Below are 21099 nucleotides of genomic sequence, written 5' to 3' on the forward strand. Positions count from 1 at the left end.
TACAGAATTGAATTTTTGAGCCAGCAATCAAATTATTTAACTTATGAATTATGAGTCGAAATTTCTTATTTATTGACATCAGGCAATGTGCATTTATGTGTTTCTGCACATTTTTGTCTCTGGGTAATGCCATAGGAACAGACCACTGTGGGTTTTGTTTCTAAACAGTGTTATGGTGAAATACGTTTTTAAATCAATATTGGTTTTTTGTCAACTTACTGGAGTGCTCCTGAATTCTACAATTCAATTATATGTTGACCAGAGCAAAGAAGATTTGCTGTGCAAGTTCATTCTGATTTGTTAATGTTTGATCTTACTCTAGTTCTTTCTTCATTTTTTCAGCTGTGCTTCAGTAGTCCAGCCCCAGTCAGCAAAGCACTGAAGCACAGGCTTTGTTTTAAGCATGTGCTTAACTCACTAAATACAAGCTGCAGTGTGAGCTTGAGCTTCTGTGTTTTTCTCAGTAGGGAATGATTAAAGCAAGTGCATAAATGTTTTGTTGAACAGGAGCTTCTGCAAATACTCTAGTGAACAACTTTCTTGCCAGCAGTGTTCAGGAACTAAATTTCTGAAACAGAAGTTTTAAAGTCAAGTTGTAATTTGAATAGTTCCTGTTTATACTCATGAAAATAGCAAAAAGAAGTCTGTGATATTTACATGCCAATTGAATTTTTAAGTTTGAATGAAAGTGCTTCAAACTGAGAGTCATTCACAAAAAATCTCTCAGCAATTCTGAACAAAAACACCAAGCTGAAATTAATCAAATAACTTGGTACAAATGCTGCACTTATTTTGGCCAGGCATTCTGCAGCTGTACTCCTATGCCTGAGACTTGTTTTCCAGATACTTGAAATAAACTGACTGAAATGACAGAATGAATTTGAAGCCAAGTTTTCTGGATCTGTTTTATTGCAGGTGTTTCAGCCCAGCTCACCAGCACACGGCTGCGTAGAAACACCTCGGTGGGAACACCCTTTTGGATGGCACCTGAGGTAGGCAGACGTTCCTATCTGGGTTGTCTCCATTCATTGCAACACACATGTTGTTGCCAAACATAGTAGGAGCTTTGTTGCTCCACATAGTAGGAGAAAAGATTGTCTTTACTTCTCTCCCCTATAGCTGTGTTTCTACTTTATGCCTAGGCCCCTGTACAGTAAAATAAGTGTACTATTAGAATATAAAAATGGATTTCTAATAATCTTTATTATTTTCTTCTCTGTAATGTTTCCATAAAAGTACAGATAATCTGCAAATAACTGAGGGTCTCCTTGAAAACTTTATGACTTTCTAATCACATACTGTCTGTTTTGATGTGCTTGTCTGTGCCTCTAAATACATATTGGGAGGAGAAGGAAGAAATCCCACATTCCTGTCTTGCTATAGGACTCTGCAAAACCCTGACTCAGCTATGTGTTCTTTAATCATTGATTGGGCACCTGAATCCTTTGACACAAGAAGTAGCATAGATTAAAAATGTAGAAAAATAACCTATAGGCAGCCTAGCCAAGTATCTTAGACTGTATTTTTACATACTACTCCCCAAATATAGTCCCTTTCCTTCTTTTTCATGAAACTCTAGAAGGTTTTAACACCCTGTTGAACAAAAGTCCTTTATGTACTTTCCCTAAATTTGGGGTGAAAGAAGTTAATCTTTGCCCTCCCTGCTTTAAGAAACAAAAAATACTTCTGTAAGGTATAGATTATGAAATTAAAAAATAGGGAATTAAAAGGGAGTGGTCTGTTTATTTGTAAGTTGTTAAACCTTCTTGACAGTAGTAGCCTCATTTCTGTTGAAGGCCATTAGATTTACTTGAATTTTGGGGAATTTGTGGTGGAATTTGCATCTGTTACTAATGTACACAGGTCTATTTCTGTATGTCAGACAGTTAAAAGTATAATGGAAACATTTGTGTTAAAACATTTTATACTTTCTATACATCTATTTCTATTGCTAAGGAAGGCTGATAATAGCTGAGCAGAGAAAAGAAGCTGCTGTAACGGATCCAAAATTGATCTTGCACAGTCTCACAAAGAATGGTTGATATTTTACCATCTCCATAACAACCAGTTTACGTCACAAAGGAGACACAAGATACCTTAGAAACCACTGTGCAAGCATTATTTATGGAATCACCTTGGTTGGAGACATTCTGAAACCCTTATAAAATACTCCTCTAGACAATAATTGACATATTTTTAAATATTTTATTGAATTCAGATTATTAGAAGTTATTTTTAAGGTACTATTTTGCTTGAATAATTGCCATTAAAGGTAGTAATCACACTGAATTTATTTTCACATCCTGCTTGAAAATATTAATTCTTGAGGCAAAAAGCCAAAGAAATAAGCAGAGATTTTGATCTGAAAGATTTTGACCTGAAAATACAACACATGTGTAACCGCGGCGTGTTATGTGCCAGCACATCAAACCAGCAAAGAAGTAGCTTTGAATGCTTCCTGTTTTGAAAAGATTTGTCAAAATAACCAACCCAGTACCATAAGCATAATAATTCATATCACATTTGCATGCCTGTGTGAGCCATGCTGATCAGGCTTCATACATGTACCAGTCTGCAAACCAGCTGTAAGATGCTCAGATACCCGTTATGCTGTTGTTGAAATGGCTTTTAAGTGACAAGTTGTGTAACACTCGTGCTCAAGTCACTACAGTTGCTTTCTTTGTGTTCATATGAATGACATTATTTCAACCGACGTGTGGGGTGCAGTTTACCTTCTGGGGAGATCTTTCTGGTATTTTTAAAATGTGCAGCCAACTTTTTATGTGGAAGATGAAAGATTAGGACTGCAATAAGATGAAAAACTCTGCTTGGGTAACATCTTATTAGGAACTGTATTTTCTTTGTGAGACTGTCGTGAGATCAGTAAGAACTAGAAAAGCACTTAACAGTTGCAAAATTTTGCTGCCTAAAGGTTTTGACATAGGATAGAATCTATGTCAAACCCAAAAATACCATAAAATAAATGGACAGGAAAGAAATGTTCCTAATCAGAGAAATAGAAAGCATGAAGACTAGGAATATTTATTTTTTTTTAAAATTAGACTTCTATTATCTGTGTGTGAAACATAGGAGCCTCAGCATAAGGCAATCATGGGACCTTGTCATATCTAAGGGTGAGAAAGGGATTTAATCTGAAGGGGGAGTGTGGAGGGGAGTTGAAAAAGCTTGCCTTGGAGGGAGAGGCTATGGGAGTGTTTCAGAGAAATGGACCTTGTGAAATGAAGCTGACAGGGAACATTTTCCAGGGTAAATCCCAGGAAAATAAAACCTGGAGAAGAATGATGCAGAATTATTCAAGCTGACAGTTAGGAATAACTGGTGATAAGCAGGAGACAAATACGCTGGAAACTAGAATCAGTAGATCAGCCAGGATCAGGAACGGCCTGTATAATGAGGAAAACCATTGTATTTTAAGGTGAAGTTTTCAAATGTATCAAAGGGATTATATGGCAATGGTACTTGCAATAGCAAAAGTTCCTAGGAAAATAGCAGTGACTGAGGGTGGTGTGAGGTGTTCTGTTCAGCATAGTGTTCCTACTGCAGTACGAAAAGCAGCAGCTTAACTGTTTTGAGCGACTTGAATATCTTAGAGGGCTTTTTTTTCCCCTTGATGACTGTGAGGTTTGTTTAGCACCAACAGGACAATCTTTTTGATTTGTCCTTGAGCATTTGTTGTGAGTAGAGCATGTGATTAACAAAAATTTTGCTGAAAAATGCAAATACAGGGAAAAAACTAGGCTGTGTGCAAGCAACAGAGGAAACTTGGCAAGGATGAGTCAGTTTGAGAGCAGCTTTAAAGTAGGCTCACTGAAAATCAATCACTGCTGTTTAACCTAATTAGGATTGTCTCACAGTTACAAACATAGACATGCAAGAACTGAAACGCTTAATACAGGCATGCAAAAAAAAAAAAGATAAATAAGGCAGGGTAGTTTAAGTATGTTGAATGTTTAAAGCTGCCTGTTGCCAAACACGTTACCTAAAATGTGCTTCTATTATGATGAAATAAAAAGCAGGAGGAATCAGATTCGCAACTTTTGATCTCAACTGCCTTTACATTTCTAGTTCCAAACCTTTACATGTCTTATTTTCAACCTCCAGTGCAGAACTGAACAAAATCTAGTTCAAATAGAATTGCAGTTTTCATTTTTGCCAAATATAATTATGTTATCATGATTTAGCTGGAAACTTGACTCTTGAAACAAGCTCAGCTAGAATCTACATGTTTTCTTTGGCCCAAATCTAGATTTAAGAACAGAAATAGAAAAAGGTACTTGGAAGTCGGAAAGAACTGGAGAGATACTGAAGGTAATTTAAAACCACAGAGAGTATGCTTTTATATTTTACTGATAACTGCTAAAAAAATTACAATGGTGCATGCATACTTATGTTTTAAAATGAACATAATTAAAACAGTTGATCCTTTGAATAATTATGTGTTGAAATGTGACAATAGGAAAGGCTAAGACATTTGTAAAGGTAATGAGTTCTGTAACAGTGAGTTAACCAGAGGTAAAATCTTGGGTCTGGTTTGCTATTGATTTCAGAAGGAATTCACATGTCACATGATTATTTAAAGCTATGTCAACTCTGTATTTTGAATATTTGTAACCATCCTGCCAAGATGAAATAATGATTGGTAAGACTGCCCCAGAGACAACAGACTCTTTTTCCTTCCCCCTGCTGAATCAAGGCATACTTCCTGGGATAAAAGTCAATACTTCTGAGCATTGGAACAAATTTCTGAAGTGTTAGAAAAATAAGTGACTAGTTTAAATTATCTTCCAATGTTCCTTTGTATTTTTTTAAATCAACCAAACTGGTAAAAAAACCACCCCAAAAAGTAATTTTTATTAATGTAGTGGAAAAATACATAAAGGGAAAATTCAAATTTTGCAAAGACTCTGATCACCTTTTCCACTGAGATCAATATTTATTACAGTAAGGGCTGTATTCAGGCCTTAGAATTTGGTCGAAAAGAAAAATCTTCCTTTTGGTAGATTAGGGCTGATTTGTCTTATTTACTTCTCCATTGTTATAGACATGAAAATGTTACCAAAAAATCCTTTTAATAGTAAATACATTTCATGTGTGGTTAAATACGGAGTTGGAAAAGCAGCGTAGAAAAGATAACCCCATCACTAACCTGGGATTCTGATTTTAATAAACTCTAAACAAGTACAGTGATACATTCCCCTGAAACTACTGAATATATTCTCATTGTATCACACTTCAGCCTATCTTACTTGCCCGCCCTTTGCTTACATCAGAGGACTCAAGGTCAGCATCCTGTTAACAGCTCTAGGTCTCTTCACTTCAATTCCTTATTAGCTACAATTAGCTCTTTTGATATGCACATTTTTGCTACACTTTTAAATGCCAACTAAGCATTAAATTTTGTAAATGCTAATTTATAATGAACTATAGGAATACACTGCTTAGTATAAATAGGATGTAGATTTCAAGAATGTATATACACTTATTTTTCTTTCTGAAAGCTATTTAAAAACATTTGCACAGTGAAACTGTATGCATATTTTGTGATAAAGAAGCATAAGGAACTATGTACCTTGTCTAATAAGGAAAATTTTGAAAATATTTCCTTATAACATCCTCCATGAAAATGTAATAGCTGTTCTCTTACAGCTAATGATAAAACAGATTACTGAATTAGCTCTTACTGAAGTTGTGAGGTATTTTATACTTCATGAATTGCAGTAAATGAGATAAGACCAAAAACATAATTTTCAAAAAATAACTGATTGTCCTTATGAAGAAACTTCACAGATGCAAATAGAGAAAACTGCTGCTGCTTTTCCAGAATTTGTGTTTATCTGTCATCATGATTAATTAATAGTAAAATACTTGAAAATTCCACACATTTAGTGGATTAAAATAATAAACGCAACAAATAAATGGTAAAGATATAGAACGGTAGCATTAAATCATTCATAACGTAGATTTTTGTTACATTGTGATTTGAACAACCACTTGTTGTTTAACATTACTATATTTATGATAGTATATTAAGCCTAGGGTGTAAAGGAATTGCCAACTTGGCATACATTTTGAAATGATGTCCCTGCTTTCAGGAGGTTAAAGTAGTGGGACACTATGGTGTGTTAGAAATTATTTTTAGGTGGTATTAGCTGTGGTCTTGACATGCAGCACTGGGTTTGAGTGTGGTCCTGAGGCACATGTGGTAAATAGGCATGGCCATGACAGAGAGGAACTGCTACAGTGTAAGTGTGGGAAGAGATGGCGGGGAAGAGTGGGAACCATTGCTCTAAATAGATAGGAAACGACTGGAAGAACTGAGGGTCATAGAAGTGAAATGACTTACATAGAAGTGAAAGGGCTTACAGCAGGTCAGTGGCAGAATGTGGAAAAGAGGTCTTTAAATGCCTGCATATGACTAAAATGCCTGTGATTCTGAGATGCCACCTTCTGAGAATCAACTGGCATGATTTAAACAAAGTTATCTTTTGGGGAACATAGATCTTTAGGAATTGAATAAAGAAATAAAAGAAATGACAGTTTCTGCACTGCTTATTTTTTCTCCCCACTTTCTTGATTTTCTGTGGTTCTCAAGCTATAGTAGTAAGGAATTACGCTGAAGTTGCTTAAAGTCCAGAAAGAAAGCAATGGAATTCAGAAAGCTGAATTGGAATACAGAGGTTTCTTTAAAAGAGATGGCACAGAGGCAGAGCTCGAAGCAGGACAGCACCAGTGAGCTCCCCCTGTAGAGCAGGGGCTGGCAGAATCTGTCACCTCCTCCTTTGCCTCCAGTAGAGCTGACTTCCTCCTCATGGGCTGGCATGGCAGGAGGGGGTTGAAAAGGACGTGGCAGATGGAGAGAACCTCGGGGAACCTTGCCAGTAACCTTGATAACATGGCCATAATCTTCTGAAGGGATGTGGGGGAATATGGAACCAATTTCAATCACAAATTTGCTCTTTTATAAAATTATGTGAATGTGCTTGAGGGGAGGGAGAGAGGGAAAGAGAGGTGAGGGAGGGATAAAGATAGATAGGTATCACTTTGGTTTGGGTAATTTAGTGTCCCCAGTGCTGCTAAATGCTATCATGAAAGACTTCTTTCTTTATCAGTGTATAGGAATTAGAACTTAATATTTCCTATGTAGATAAATTAAGTTGCATTATATAGTGTCAGGTGGAACACAGAAGTTCAGCTGGTTTCTTTCATTTGACTTGCATAGCCAGCAATTTTATTCTCCTTGCAGCAAGGGTAACAATTTTGTGCCACATTCATTTTACATACTCAGTGCTTTTCAGCATTGTGCTTGCACACCTCATAAGCTGCTTAATTACGTCAGCTAAGTACAGCACCGCCTTTCTTCAGGGGCATCAACCTTTTTAACTCTAGACTCCTTTCTGCAGGTGGGTCACCAGCTCTAATTGTGTAGTAGTTGTCTCCAAGTAGCACATCTGTACTGCTATTATTGGTGTTGTGTATGCTTGCAGCTGTACTTTATATATGCACTGTATATACTGAGGCAAAATGAAAGTAAGTTATTTCACTTCCAATAATTCTAGGTAAACTTAAAAGGATTTGATGTATTTTGCTTCAGCTAAACATATGTATAGCTTCCTCTCTGCCCACAAGTCAGTATGACCACTGTACAAATAGCAGCTGGTTCTGTGTATTACCTGTTTTCCTTCTTTTAAATCCACCTGTGATCTACTTAAGGGCTTGCTGAAGTTCAAAGAGACCTTTGCACTGATTTCAGGACAAGAATAATTATATCCTTTAATTTAAAGTTGTCTTCTCAGGCTGTGAATCATCTTGTGTATCTCTGTGAAGTTTTGGGTTTCTGTAGAAGTGATGTATCACTTGTTGGCTTCTCTAAATTCCCTCCAGTTAGTGTCACTGATTTGCTCATGTGCCATCTTTGCCAGTCCAGTGAATTCCCCCCTGCCCCCCCCCTCCACCTCACCCTGCCCCAGTGTGATCCTCAGCACGATTAGTGTTGGCAACTACCATCACGTTATCTGTTTCTCTGTGTGGTGTTTAGGTGCTTTCCATCCTACTGCAGTATGGCTGGACCTGAAATCATGATGAAATTACAACTAATACAAAAGGTGACAGCCTGTCTCCTTGGCAACCTGGGCCACTGTGTGCACGTAACCCGTCCATGCCGAAGTGAAAGACTTGGCGCTTATTCCCATTGTGTTTACTGGCAAATCTCAAGATTAACTGTGTCACCCCCTGAAGCATTGGCATGAACATAGTGTTTGCAGCAAAGCAAACTACCTCTTCTTTTTTGCTTGTACAAGCAGGAGAGGATTTTGCTGGATATAAAATAGGTACAGATGTGATGATGTCTTTGAACAAGGTAGAGAAAGGAAGTAGCATTTTCTTCAGTTTCAGATAATTTCTTCTGGGCTCTGTCTTCAGGCCTCACTGGGCAGAGCAGGCATCAGCAGTGCTGAGAGGCACTCTCAGCTCCAGAACTGACCGCAAAGGACAGATGTTTCAAAAAAATTAGTATCTTCGAGTTCCAGTAGGGACAGGGACATAATAAAAGATAAGTCTTTTATAGTCTTGGCTTTTAGAGATTTTTGCTCTGCAGGGAGTTGCAATAGTTTTCAAGGCAAAACAGGACTGGGGCATTCCCAAGGACTTAGCTTGTAAACTATGACTGAAAGAACTCTTTCTTCTTCAGATTTCAAGGTCAAGTGTTGTCTGCTAGCCAGCATATAAATAAAAAATTGCCAATGTGCACCTTCATCAAGGAAAAAGCTGTAAAATATGATTCTTGCTTTAAAAATTAAAATTGGTGGCATTTGTGTTTCTCTAAGTGGTGCATAAATTGGTAAGTTTCTAATATATCCTACAGAAACTGAAAACTTGTTTCAAACCAAAGTGATCATTAAAGTCATATAAATGCTACATACTTGGTGTCAGAAGAGCAGTTCATTTTGTATGTTTTCTGTGAGGTTGATCAAGCTGTCTAAAACATACTGGGTTGCATGGTCCACTGCCTGAATTTTTGTAAACAAAGAGAATGTGGATGAAGGGGAATATTTTTCTCAAAGAATTGGTGCAGGCTCTGATATTAGAATGGAAGACAATCTGATAGTGTTTAGTTCCCCATGGTTAGAGTGCCAGTATTTCACCATGTTATTTTACTGCCATGTACCATATTTACTGGAGTGGTTAGCTGTGGAGAGAAGACTTACAAAGATGTGTTATACGTTCCTTTCTCTTTGGTAGGTAATACATTGTGAAGTGAGAAAAGCTCAAAAACTTTCTTTTTTAAAACAGCAGTTGCAGTATACTTTCTTTTCTCATCCATTATGAGTGCAAAGCCCTCTGATGCTCATATTATTTTAGTGTAGCTTGTTAAACTTTCTAAGACTGAGATACATAGCAAGTTTTGCTATTGGCCTGTAGTTAGGAGCAGTTGTGATGTGCTTGTAGAGGCAAAAGTGGTGGTGTCTTTGAATGTGGGAGACCTGCTTTGTATGTGGCACTGCTGACAAAGTCCAGTGTGACCTTGAGAAGGTCCTGCTTTTCCTTCCCTTGAAAATGAAAATATATACCTCTGCATCTGAAAGTTTGAGAACAAATATACAAGTATTTGCAAAGGACTTGGCACATTGATGAGAACCAGGCAACTTCTGAGGGAGTCACTTCCAGGAGATGGACTCTAGCAGCTTTTTAACCAAGCAGATAAATATTTCTCATCTGTTAAAAAAGGAAAGAGAACACAGTGCATTTAATTAGTCACATATGGATAAGCTACTTGCAACTTCTGAGTCATGGCCTGGGAAGCTGACTTGCATGGGTGGTGGGGGATTTTTTGAGGAAGTGTCCTTGAGTGTACAGATGATTTGGGAAACTGCATAAAGAAACAAAAATAATCAAGAAATTCAAGCTTCCCTTTCTGTCTCTAACCAAAACTGCAATGAAGGAAACTCAATACCAAGTATGGGCTCTTTAGAATGAATTATTTAAGTATCTCTGATGGATCTTCAGACCAAATTTCTGACAAGTTTTTACATCAAATTTGATTTCTTTCCTTCTCTCTAAGGCATGTGTTGTTGTTTAACAGCAGTCAGCAACTAAGTACCATGCAGCCATTTGCTCACTCTTCCCCCCTCCCAGTGGGATGGGGAGGCAGATCAGAAAAATGGGTTGAGATAAGAACAATTTAATACCTAAATTAAATTAAATAACAATAATAAAATATAATAATATTAATGAAAAGGAATATAATAAAAAAGAGAGAAATAAAACCCAAAAAAGACAAGTCATGCGCAATGCAATTGTCCACCATCTGCTGACAAATGCCCAAGCAATGATCCACCCCAGCCATTGCCCCCGCAGTTCATATACTGAGCATGATGTTCTGTGGTATGGAATATCCCTTTGGCTAGTTCAGATCAGCTGTCCTGGCCATGCTTCCTCCCAGCTTCTTGTGCACCTGCTTGCTGGCAGAGCATGGGAAATTGAAAAATCCTTAACTTAGAATAAGCGCTACTTAGCAACAACTAAAACATCAGTGTGTTATCAACATTATTTGCACACTACACAGTACTAGCTACTAGGGACAAAATTAACTCTATCCCAGACAAAACCAGGACAGCATGGTGTAAGGAAATGAAATTATCATATAGGTCTCTGAAATAAGAGTGGTGGTTTAAAGTGCTATGCTTGAGTTGCATAGAATCTATCTACTGCACAGTAAAACTCATTTTTTTCAAGAGCTAGAGGGATCTCTGGGATGAGATCAAGGCTATAATGAACTCTTTGAAGAACTAAGAAATATTTCAGAGCTTTCACTTAAAATATTCTGTTGAAGAGAAGGGAGATGGGAAAATGATCTTCATGTGACAACTTTGAAAAACACCCCATTATCTAACAAAACCCTGCCTCTTCAAGTTAAAGAAAAAAATCCCAGAACATTCTTTTGCAGTCCTTACTTTTATTTTTCCCCATTCTGTTTATTTGATAGCTGTGTAGGGGAATGTGTATGTATGTTTTTCTCAGATGGTTTGCAGAGATTTTGCTGACTGCTTTATCATGTCATAGTTGAGAAACACTGGTCTAATGCTCTATCAGAAGATTCTTTGACATTACAGCAATAAAGGGGAAATACCACTGCCAGTAGGGTATGAAAAGAAATTTCTTTGGCATACTAACCATAAAAAAATTGAGGAGGAAGAGAGAGATCTCAACACTTCTCAAAACATTGATAGAAAATTCAAGAAAGGTCTTAATTTTTCTGGACTGATTTGCTCTAGGAAAAGAACTGAACTATTAGTATATAGCAAAGGAATTAACTAATGTCTAACTTTACTGCCAAACACAACACACACACCCACCCAACCATTTCAGTATTATTTTAACTAGTATGTTTGACACCCCTGATTTCTGATAAAATAAATGATGAGTGTTGTGTGATGGGGTCATGAGTCCCAGAGTAAGAGATGGACAGGTCCCGTGGGCCTGTTGGATAAGAATCTCTACCAGAGGCAGCAATGCCTCTGTTAGATGCAGCTTATGGAGAAAGTAACCAAGATGTTAAGCTGTAATCAGCAGCTTCTCTAGGAAAGGTTTTCTTAGAGCAGGCTGAGAGTGGCTCTCTGCCAGCACCTACCTGGGGTACTGACTTGCATGTTGGTATCTCTGAAAAGCGTTGTCCCAATTTGAAGCCTGAACACAAGAATTCAGAAGTAAAAAAAATAAATAAATTCTCTTCTAGAACCTAGATACAGCCACCCTAGGACATGCTGTCAGAAGTTCTGTTTGTTTAACTATAAATTAGTAACAATACTTAAAACTCTGAGAAAAATCATGGAAAGCAATTATGCAATGTGTGGGGATCTGACAGATTTTTGAAGCAATTGGTCTGATTGATGAGATTTGGGAAGGCAAACTTGAGACAAGATTCCAAATCATGATAGAATAAAAGGCACTGAAGCTGTGATTTTTGTCTTGACCCTTTGCAAAGATAGGGGCTAAATTAAAACTTTAGTTTGAATCTCATGTTTAGATGCAGAATTGTTTCCAGCTTCTATGAATATTTAGCTTATAAGATTAGAATGCAAACAGCAGGTTAGCTGGAAGTGTGCATCAAGTTTGTAATGTAAAAGGGTTCTGATGTTCAAGGAAAGATTCTTGTTAACTTCCATTTTTCTTAGACAAGGTACATGGTATGTTAATTAAGATTTTTTTTTTTTTTTAACTACTCAAATCTAGTAGAGACAAGCTGAAAAAAAAATGACAGAAATGACTGATGAAATATTCTTATCTGAAAAACAGCTGTGCAGATCAGTCTATCCCCACGAATAGTCATAGAAGTTAATAAAAATAACGTCAATATGGGGTTCTCTGCTATTGTAATAGGTTTTTGTAAGAAATGCTTTCAAAACCAGTACTTAGTAGAGTGATGTTCTTCACATCGATATTTGAAGCATCCCATGGAAATTAATGTATTGGAAAAAAAAGAGGGAGATTGTTTTTAAAGAAAACAAACCTAAGAGAAGTGCTAATTTACTGTTACGTTTTTGTGGTGTTTTTCCTAATCGGGATATATAGGCAAAGATATGGATGTGAAAACTACATAGGATTTTAGACATGACTCAAAGAAGTGCTTTCATGTCACATTAGGATGTTGTGAATTGTACATTAGGTTAAAAAGTTATTTTCTCTGTTTTTTTCTAATAGGTTATTGCTTGTGAACAACAGTATGACTACTCATACGATGCTCGATGTGACGTATGGTCCTTGGGAATAACAGCTATTGAACTGGGGGATGGAGACCCTCCTTTATTTGACATGCATCCGGTGAAAACCCTTTTTAAGATTCCAAGGTATGGCACTAGATGGCTCTCTTCACTCACTGGTTTGTTCAAAGGCAATCTAGTCAAAGGAGAAAGAATATTTAGTAAACGCTTGTGCTTGAAATTCTAAGAATCCCTCACACGAAAAGACAGCAAAAAGCTATAACGTTAGACTTTTTTTTCAACCTGACTTCTACAATAATTTATATTTAGAACGCCTTGAAATGATAAAGACTTGGGTGTTTATTTTATTCTTATCTTAGAATATAAAATCATATGATATCAAGGTACCTCCCTTCAAAAGTACTTAGCTACTATTGATTAAACCACTCATTTCAAAAGAGGAAGAAGCCAACATTTGTAACTGTTGAATAACATTTTAAAATGTTATTTTTCTAGAGTCTTAGGCTTGTTTTACTGCAGAAGAAAATCACACAATTTTGACAATGCTGTGAAGCAGTCTGGCAGATTCAGCAAACTGTATTCATAATTTATTTTTTGATTTACCCAAGGATGTTAGATTGTAAAGATTTGGATTGTCATACATGGATATGAAAAAGGGATAGAAATTCCTTCTATATATAGTCATGTAAATTAGCTGTATTATTTCATGCTTTTTTTGGTTTCATTTTGTTATCATTTTGTTGAGTCTTCCTGAATAAGTTGAGATTGACAGTGTAAAATAGAGTTTAACAACAGAATGGTTATAATAATAGATGAAATATAGAAATAATTTGTCCATCATTGATTAGACTGGCATATACTTGTCTTTTTCACATTTTGCTCATAGAGAGAGAATCGTCACTGACTGATAACAGTTTGAAACCTTCAGCAATACAAGTGTTTGACCTTTTGTTATCTGCACAGTTATCACAGGCTTTTAAAATTTCTTCTGATTGCAATTTGCATTTCTGATTAAGTCTATTTATATGCAGATGCAGTTGTGCTGGGTTCTGTGTCATACACTTATCTCCTTCCACCCAGCTTAGACATGAACTGCCACCACTCTTTCCAGATTTATTCATACTGAAGCCTTGGTTCATCTTGCCTTTGCACAAGTGTAAAACAGGTCCTGGCAATTAAGGCAGCAAGGGAGGCTTCAGATTACTAAAGCAGTATCTATAAATGTTATCAATGCTCAAAACAGTTTAAAAGGACAGAAGTCGTAGAAAAAGTAACAGCAAGCAATAGGAAGATACGTAGAATAGGGCATGTAGAGGCTTTGATTACTATCTATATCTCTTTCCCTGTTTGCTATTATGTCTCTTTATGACTTAGCAAAACAAATGTGGAGGATCTATCTGATGAATTAAATAATAAGTACATTTACTAAATGGAATGGTAGAAATTTTTAAGTCAAGAGATTTCCCTCTGCTTTGTATTTTATGAACTATAACCCTGCTGCTTTCATATTAGATAAAGTGGACTGTGATGAGTGCTGGATGGTGTAAGGGCCTGGACTATAGGAGATGGAGCTTCTCTGCTGGTACTTGTTTCAAGTCAATTCAGAGGAGTAGTAAATATGACCAAAAAGTGCCTTCCTCTCTTATGGTAGTTTGACAGTTTAGAAGCAGTCTTACTATAGTTCCTGACATCTGTGCTGCAATTCACACATTTTAAACGCATTTTTAACACGAGCATTGAGGCTCTTCTCAGGTTGAAAGTGGTTCTTCCAAGCACTGGCTGTTGAGTGATCAAGCAGCAACCTATAGAAGCATTGCAGCTCAGCTTCTGAGATTGTTCAGTGCAGAATCCTCTGAGCTCAGGGATATGGCATTTATAAATTTTTAGCTTTCATGATAATATCTGTGTCTGAAGTTATAAATGCAAGTATTAAACCATTTGATCATTTTTAGGTAGTTAGTATCCTTGAGTATCATCTCTGAATTTATCCAGTACAAATTGTCACCTATTATAACATTGAGTAGTGAAGAAGCCTACAGGGTAGCTATGTTTTACTGGAAGAACTCTCTCCTTTTGTGTGCCACTAGCTAGCTTTATTTGGTAATACTTAGCTCCCTTGTGAGAAGAGGAAAGGTACAGTCAATCCCTATTTCCCCTCTCCCCAGGACTTAATGTGATTGTAAGATCTAATCAAAACAAAATGGAATCCTGCTGGTTTGGGGTTTTTTGGTGTGGGCTTTTTTTTTTTTTTTTCTTTTTCATTATTGCTTCTCAGTTTCTTGCCCAACACTTTCTCTGTGTCCATCATACATTTGAGCCAAAGCTCTCAGCCCTAGTTCTTGGCTTAGTGAGACTCTGGACTCAACAAGTTACTTAACTGAGACTAGTCACATCTCCAGAGGCATATGTGCTATGCACTGGGGTCTTTATGTCTTAAAATTGCTCTACTGATACCTGCAGTCAAACAGCTTAGGTTAGGGTAGAGTGAATGAGAGGCAGCCTATTCACACAGCTAGAATTCTTGTCTCAGATGAGGGCTGGTAACCACTAGTACTTGTTGCCCCCTGCTTTCTATAGGAGGCTGCCTGCCTGAGCTTTCCCTACAGCGGGCTTGGCTCCACCCATCGTTTAAATCAAGATGTAATTCTGCACATCTGGTGAGATGGAGGAAGGGCTCATTCATCTGACTGCCCTCAGTTCATGAATGGTGAGAGCACTGGTCTCAAGTGAAGTCTGGAACTTACTATTCCTGAGGGATATAGTGAGAAAGAACTTGTTCAGTTAGGTTTTGCTTTCACCTGGAAAACAGCCGCTAGCAGGAGGTTAGCAGTTTCCAAAACTATCTCACAACTGTTACTTGCCATTCAAGCCACATTAATGTTGGGGTACCACGGAGCTGAATATTAAGGTATATGCTTCTAAATCTGGGATTCTGGAGGTGGTTTCAAGACCTGCGTCAAGAAGCAATATAACCTTATATAACTCCAGCCTTGTGTATGTACCCATACTCTAATTTCTGACAGAGACATACATCATTTAATTTGTTGATAACAGATCCTCTTTCAGCTGTGGTTTCTTGTGCTTTGATGTGAAACTGGTAAATCAGGTTTCAGCTATTGGTAAATGTACTAAATGCACTAGTACCAAATGGCACCAGAGTATGTTGCACAGTTACAGCAGTGTGACTGTGGTACCCTCCAGTCAAGCTCCATTTTATCTTACATGTAAAAACTACTGTGAATAATGAGCAATAAATGTAATGGACTACTGATTTACTGCATATATCTGACTTTTGTATGTGTTCTCCCAGGATAATTTTTGTTTTAGGCTGATTTGACTTAGTTTGGAGAAGAAGAGGTGAAATTGCTATTCATGGTAAATGGCAATTGGACATCACTCAGGCAGAGTTATCAGGAGTTATTTTCTTGTTCCCTTACATTCTTGATTACAGTTGATCCATATATTTCTATTTATACTGCCTTCTGTGTGCTAGACTGATCTGTTTTACATGCTGCTGATTTCTTTACTTTAGCAGAAAACCTTGCAATGGTTTTCAAGTTTTGTTAACAAGCACCGAATAATCTGTTCTCATGAATGTACTTAAAAAAATTAGTAATGTTGAAATTGCCAAAGCTAGATACAGAAATCTCTGTGTGTGTGTTTCCACACAATTCTTCCATTCTCAAGTAGGGAATAAAGTAGTTAAATTTCTATGTCAGTTTGGTCACTGGCTTTTTTCTAGAGTCATACACTAATTGTGCTCTTAGCCTTGGCATTGAGTTTCAACTTTGTGAGCTGTGGAGCTAGGCCTTAGTCTTAAATTAATATAATTGAAATGAGCGAGTCTTTACTTTGACTGGGTTTGAATCAACCCTTGAATGAATGACTTTGTATGAACAGTCACAGCAGTTACATACCCCCAAGATCTCTGGAGTTATATCTGGAGTGTAGAACTCAAGTCAAGGATTTGGCTTTTACTGTTTTCATGTGCTAATCTAAACAGGAAATTGGGAGCAGCTAACAGTAGCCAAACATCCTACACTGTTTGTGCTGTCTAAACAAGAAGTAATTAAGATATTAAATTCAGATGGTACTAGTTACAAAGCCTAAATGTTCTTCCAGTAGGTAAGAAATTGCACTTCTCTATACCTTCTATACAACAGTTATAACCATGGAAGGGAAGGTCAGTGACACTGCTTTAGAAAATTAAATATTCAGCAAAGTGTAGTCAAAATTTCAGTACCCAGAAAACTCTCTGGGGGAATGAAAACTTTATTCCCAAACCTAAGACTTAACACCTCCATGTCTGGTCCATGTCTGAATTATGTAACTTGAACCAGGGATGGACTAAGCTCCAGGTTGAATGGCTCAGAGGTCTGCAAATGAGCATGTCTATGGATACATCATAGGACCCCTAGATGTTTGGGTGATATGGCATTGCTGGCAGAGGAGGCCCCTTATGCCCATTAAATCCAAATCTATCTTAATCATTTCTATCTGAAGTATTTTACATTCCCCTCTTTGGAGGACATTAACAGAAAACAACAATAAGACTTTCCTGTTGCCATGAACATTCTGTCCCATCCTAGGTATATATCTTGTTGGAAGACTGTTGAAATTACTGTTTTCCCAGTTATACTTCTCTGTGCTTCCTATTTATATAGAAATGACAGAACTTGCAGTGAAAGCCCTGTGAGCTCTTAAATAAGACCAGAGACTGGTCTGTAAAGCAGGAGTTGATAATATGGAAAGTTCTGATGGCTCTAAGATGTTTGATTTTTGCCTTCTCCATTAGTGCACTGAGGTTCCTAGCTCTGTCTTTTTGTAACTCTTTTATAGTTTTCACATCTCTGTCCTTTCAGCATTGCTGTAAAAAGATTCAAATACTTCTGTCTCTGGTCTGTTGAAAGTGTTTTGTTTGAAGATAGTTCTTAACAGGACATTGTAGATAACAAGGCCTCAATCATGTCTTTCTGCCTCTGTCTCCTCCATCTCCTTTAACATAAGCAGCAACTGTCTTGTCTGATTGCTGTTCCTTTCTAAATAAAGAACATGACTTATCCTTTCTTATTTGCAGTTCTCTTCCCTCATCTTGTTCAGGGTAAGGATTTTATTATGAAGATTCTAGTGAAAAGCCAATAAATGCTTCTGTTAGATCAATAACATTAGTTGAAAGACGGGAAACAGATGTGTTGCTCCCTGTCCTCCATTTTTAGTGTGTTTTAAACTGGAACTATCAACTGTCTGCACTGTGAAGTGGGTGACAAACATGCACTAGTGATCTGATATTTTTGATCCTTGCCCTGAATCAGACACACTTACACTATTTCTCACATCTAGAATTCTGTCTTGCATCTACTAGAAGTCTGTTTGAACAGAAAAAGAAAAAAAGTTTCCTTTAATTGAGTCAAGCAACATAAAATGTGATTAGATGTTGAATTTATCTCAACAAAATAGCTGATTTCTAGAGGGCAGGTGAACCCCCAGAATTCACCATGTGTCTCAAGTCAGGTGTGGAAAATAGGTAATCCCACTGTGCTGCACTCCTCTGAAAACCTGATCAGAGTTTCACAGCAGGAGATGCTGGATGCTGAGCACTTCTGAAAACACTGTGATTTTTAAGGTGTGTAAGTATTAACTTCAGACTTTTGATAATATGGCCTGATGCTTAAGCACTTTTCTTGAACTACAGAAAATGTAGTGTCTGCAGCAAATATCTGATAGTAAAAGTGAAGAAGAAAATGGCAGTTAAAATTTAAGTCAGATGCTTCATTCAACACTAGCCTTTGGAACCTTATTTCTGTATGTATTATGTAGCTTTGGAAAAGAAGGGGATACAAGTTCATGGACTAACGCAAATTTAAAATACCTCTTTCATTCATGAACATTTTATTGTATGAATGTGCAGTGTCTTGGAAACAGTTGGTGATATCACATGCATGAGACATTCTTAAAACTGCTAATGAGAAGGAAGCATTGTCTTAGAGCAAATGTTAATGCTCTGTATTGCAATGATGCACACGTTCTCCCTCATCAAAATGAATTTTTGGATCTAACTCATAAATCTCCTGAAAAGGGACCTCCAGTGCCTAGAGATAGAGATAAATCATACTACGAAGACACTGAACCATGAAATGATTCTGTTAACATGTCATCTGTCTAGAATATATTTTCAAATCTCCCAACAGAAGGGTCTAAATTATGAAAGAGAAGGTACCTAGCAAAGTTGGTAATTTGGGAGTTGATACTTTTAACCTCTTCCATCTGCTGCCACTACTTAGGTGTGTCTGTTTTAGCAAAATATTACAAAGTAAAAGATTCTCAAATACCATTACACCTAAACTTTTTAAAGTAAAATAGATCCATAAATTCTTCAAACTATGCTATCTTGTGAGAAATGTTACATTTGTATCAGTACTGTCTCTTAGGGTAGCAGTGATTTAAAATTTTGAAAACAAAAGTAATGGCTATGAAAAGATCTCAGTGTGGCTACAGCTGTTAAAGATAATAAAAAATGTTTATAAATTCATTAACAACAAAAGGAGGATTAGGGAAAATCTCCCTCCTTTACTGGATGCAGAGGGAAACATAGTAACAAAGGATGAGGAAAAGGCTGAGGTGCTCAATGCCTACATTGCTTCAGTCTTTAGCGGTGGAACTGGCTGTTCCCTGCACACCCAGCCTCATGAGCTGGGAGATGGGGAGGGGAAGCAGACTGAGGTCAGCACAATTAAAGAGGAAGTGGTCAGAGACCTGCTACACTACTTGGATGCACACAGGTCTGTCGGACCAGATGGGTTACACCCAAGGGTGCTGACAGAGTTGGCAGATGTGCTCACCACCAAGCCACTGTCCATGGTTTACCTGAAGTCATGGCTAACTGGGGAGGTCTCATTGGACTGGAGGGTGGCAAATGTAACACCCATCTATAAGAGAGTCAGAAAGGAGGATCCAGGGAACTATAGGCCTGTCAGTCTGACCTTCGTGCCAGGGAAGGTCATGGAGCAGGTCACCTCGAGTGCCATTAAAAGTCATATAATGGACAACCAGGGGATCAGACCTAGTCAGCAGGGGTTTATGAAAGGCAGGTCCTGCCTGACAAACCTGATCTCCTTCTATGACAAAATTACCCGACTATTGGATGAGGGAAAGGTTGTGTATATTATCTACCTGGATTTTCAAAAAGCATTCTAGGATGGAAAAGACCTTGAAGATCATCCAGTCCAACCATTAACCTAACATTGACAGTTCCCAACTACACTATATCCCTCAACACTATGTTGATTCTACTCTTAAACATCTCCAGGGATGGGGACTCCACCACGTCCCTGGGCAGCCCATTCCAACACCTAACAAGCTGTTCGGTAAAGTAATGCTTCCTAATATCTAGTCTAAACCTTCCCTGGTGCAACTTGAGGCCATTACCTCTTGTCCTATCGCTTTTTACTTGGTTAAAGAGACTCATCCACAGTAGGGGGATATAGAGGGCCATGAGGTCTCCCCTCAGCCTCCTCTTCTCCAGACTAAACACCCCCAGTTCCCTCAGCTGCTCCTCGTACAACCTGTGCTCCAGACCCTGCACCAGCTCCGTTGCCCTTCTCTGGACACGCTTGAGTCATTCAATGTCCTTTTTGCAGTGAGGGGCCCAAAACTGAACACAGGGATCGAGGTGCGGCCTCACCAGTGCCGAGTACAGGGGTAAGATCCCTTCCCTGTGCCTGCTGGCCACGCTATTGCTGACACAAGCCAGGATGCCATTGGCCTTCTTGGCCATCTGGGCACACTGCTGGCTCCTGTTCAGCCGGCTGTCAATCAACACCCCCAGGTCCCTCTCTGACTGGCAGCTCTCCAGCCACTCCTCCCCAAGACTGTAGCACTGCTGGGGGTTGTTGTGGCCCAGGTGCAGCACCCGGCATTTGGCCTTAGTGAAGCTCATATAGTTGGCCTTGGCCTTAGTCCATTGTTCCAGTCTGTCCAGGTCTCTCTGCAGAGCCTCCTTGCCCTCGAGCACATCAACACTCTCAGCCAACTTGGTGTCATCTGCAAACTGACTGAGGGTGCATTCAAACCCCTCATCTAGATCATCAATAAAGATGTTAAACAGGAGTGGCCCCAAAACTGAGCCCTGGGGGACACCACTTGTGACCAAATGCCAACTGGATTTAACTTCGTTCATCACAACTCTTTGGGCCCAGCCATCCAGCCAGTTTTTTACCCAGCAAAGCGTGTGCCCATCCAAGCCACAAGCAGCTAGTTTCTCCAGGAGAATGCTGTGGGACACAGTTCCCCATAGAATTCTCATAGAAAAACTGGCTGCCCATGGCCTAGATGAGCAAACAGTCTGCTGGGTCAAGCACTGGAT

The 21099-nt window shown here is 38.2% G+C and overlaps 1 protein-coding gene across 18 annotated transcripts in view; it reads left to right on the top strand.

The window, feature by feature from the left end:
- Positions 1-21099, top strand: part of MYO3B (myosin IIIB) — a 212665-nt gene that overhangs the window by 38700 nt on the left and 152866 nt on the right. For all 18 annotated transcript variants that reach the window (XR_012633931.1, XR_012633932.1, XR_012633933.1 and 15 more), the window contains 2 exons: positions 916-992; positions 12718-12863. Coding sequence is in view for 15 of the 18 variants with exons in the window: in XM_074910360.1 (XP_074766461.1) it covers positions 916-992; positions 12718-12863 (223 nt within the window). In the remaining 3 variants the exon portion in view is untranslated. The remainder of the gene's footprint in view (positions 1-915; positions 993-12717; positions 12864-21099) is intronic.

This window comes from Athene noctua, chromosome 7 (assembly GCF_965140245.1).
Source record: "Athene noctua chromosome 7, bAthNoc1.hap1.1, whole genome shotgun sequence".
Classification (NCBI taxonomy): domain Eukaryota; kingdom Metazoa; phylum Chordata; class Aves; order Strigiformes; family Strigidae; genus Athene; species Athene noctua.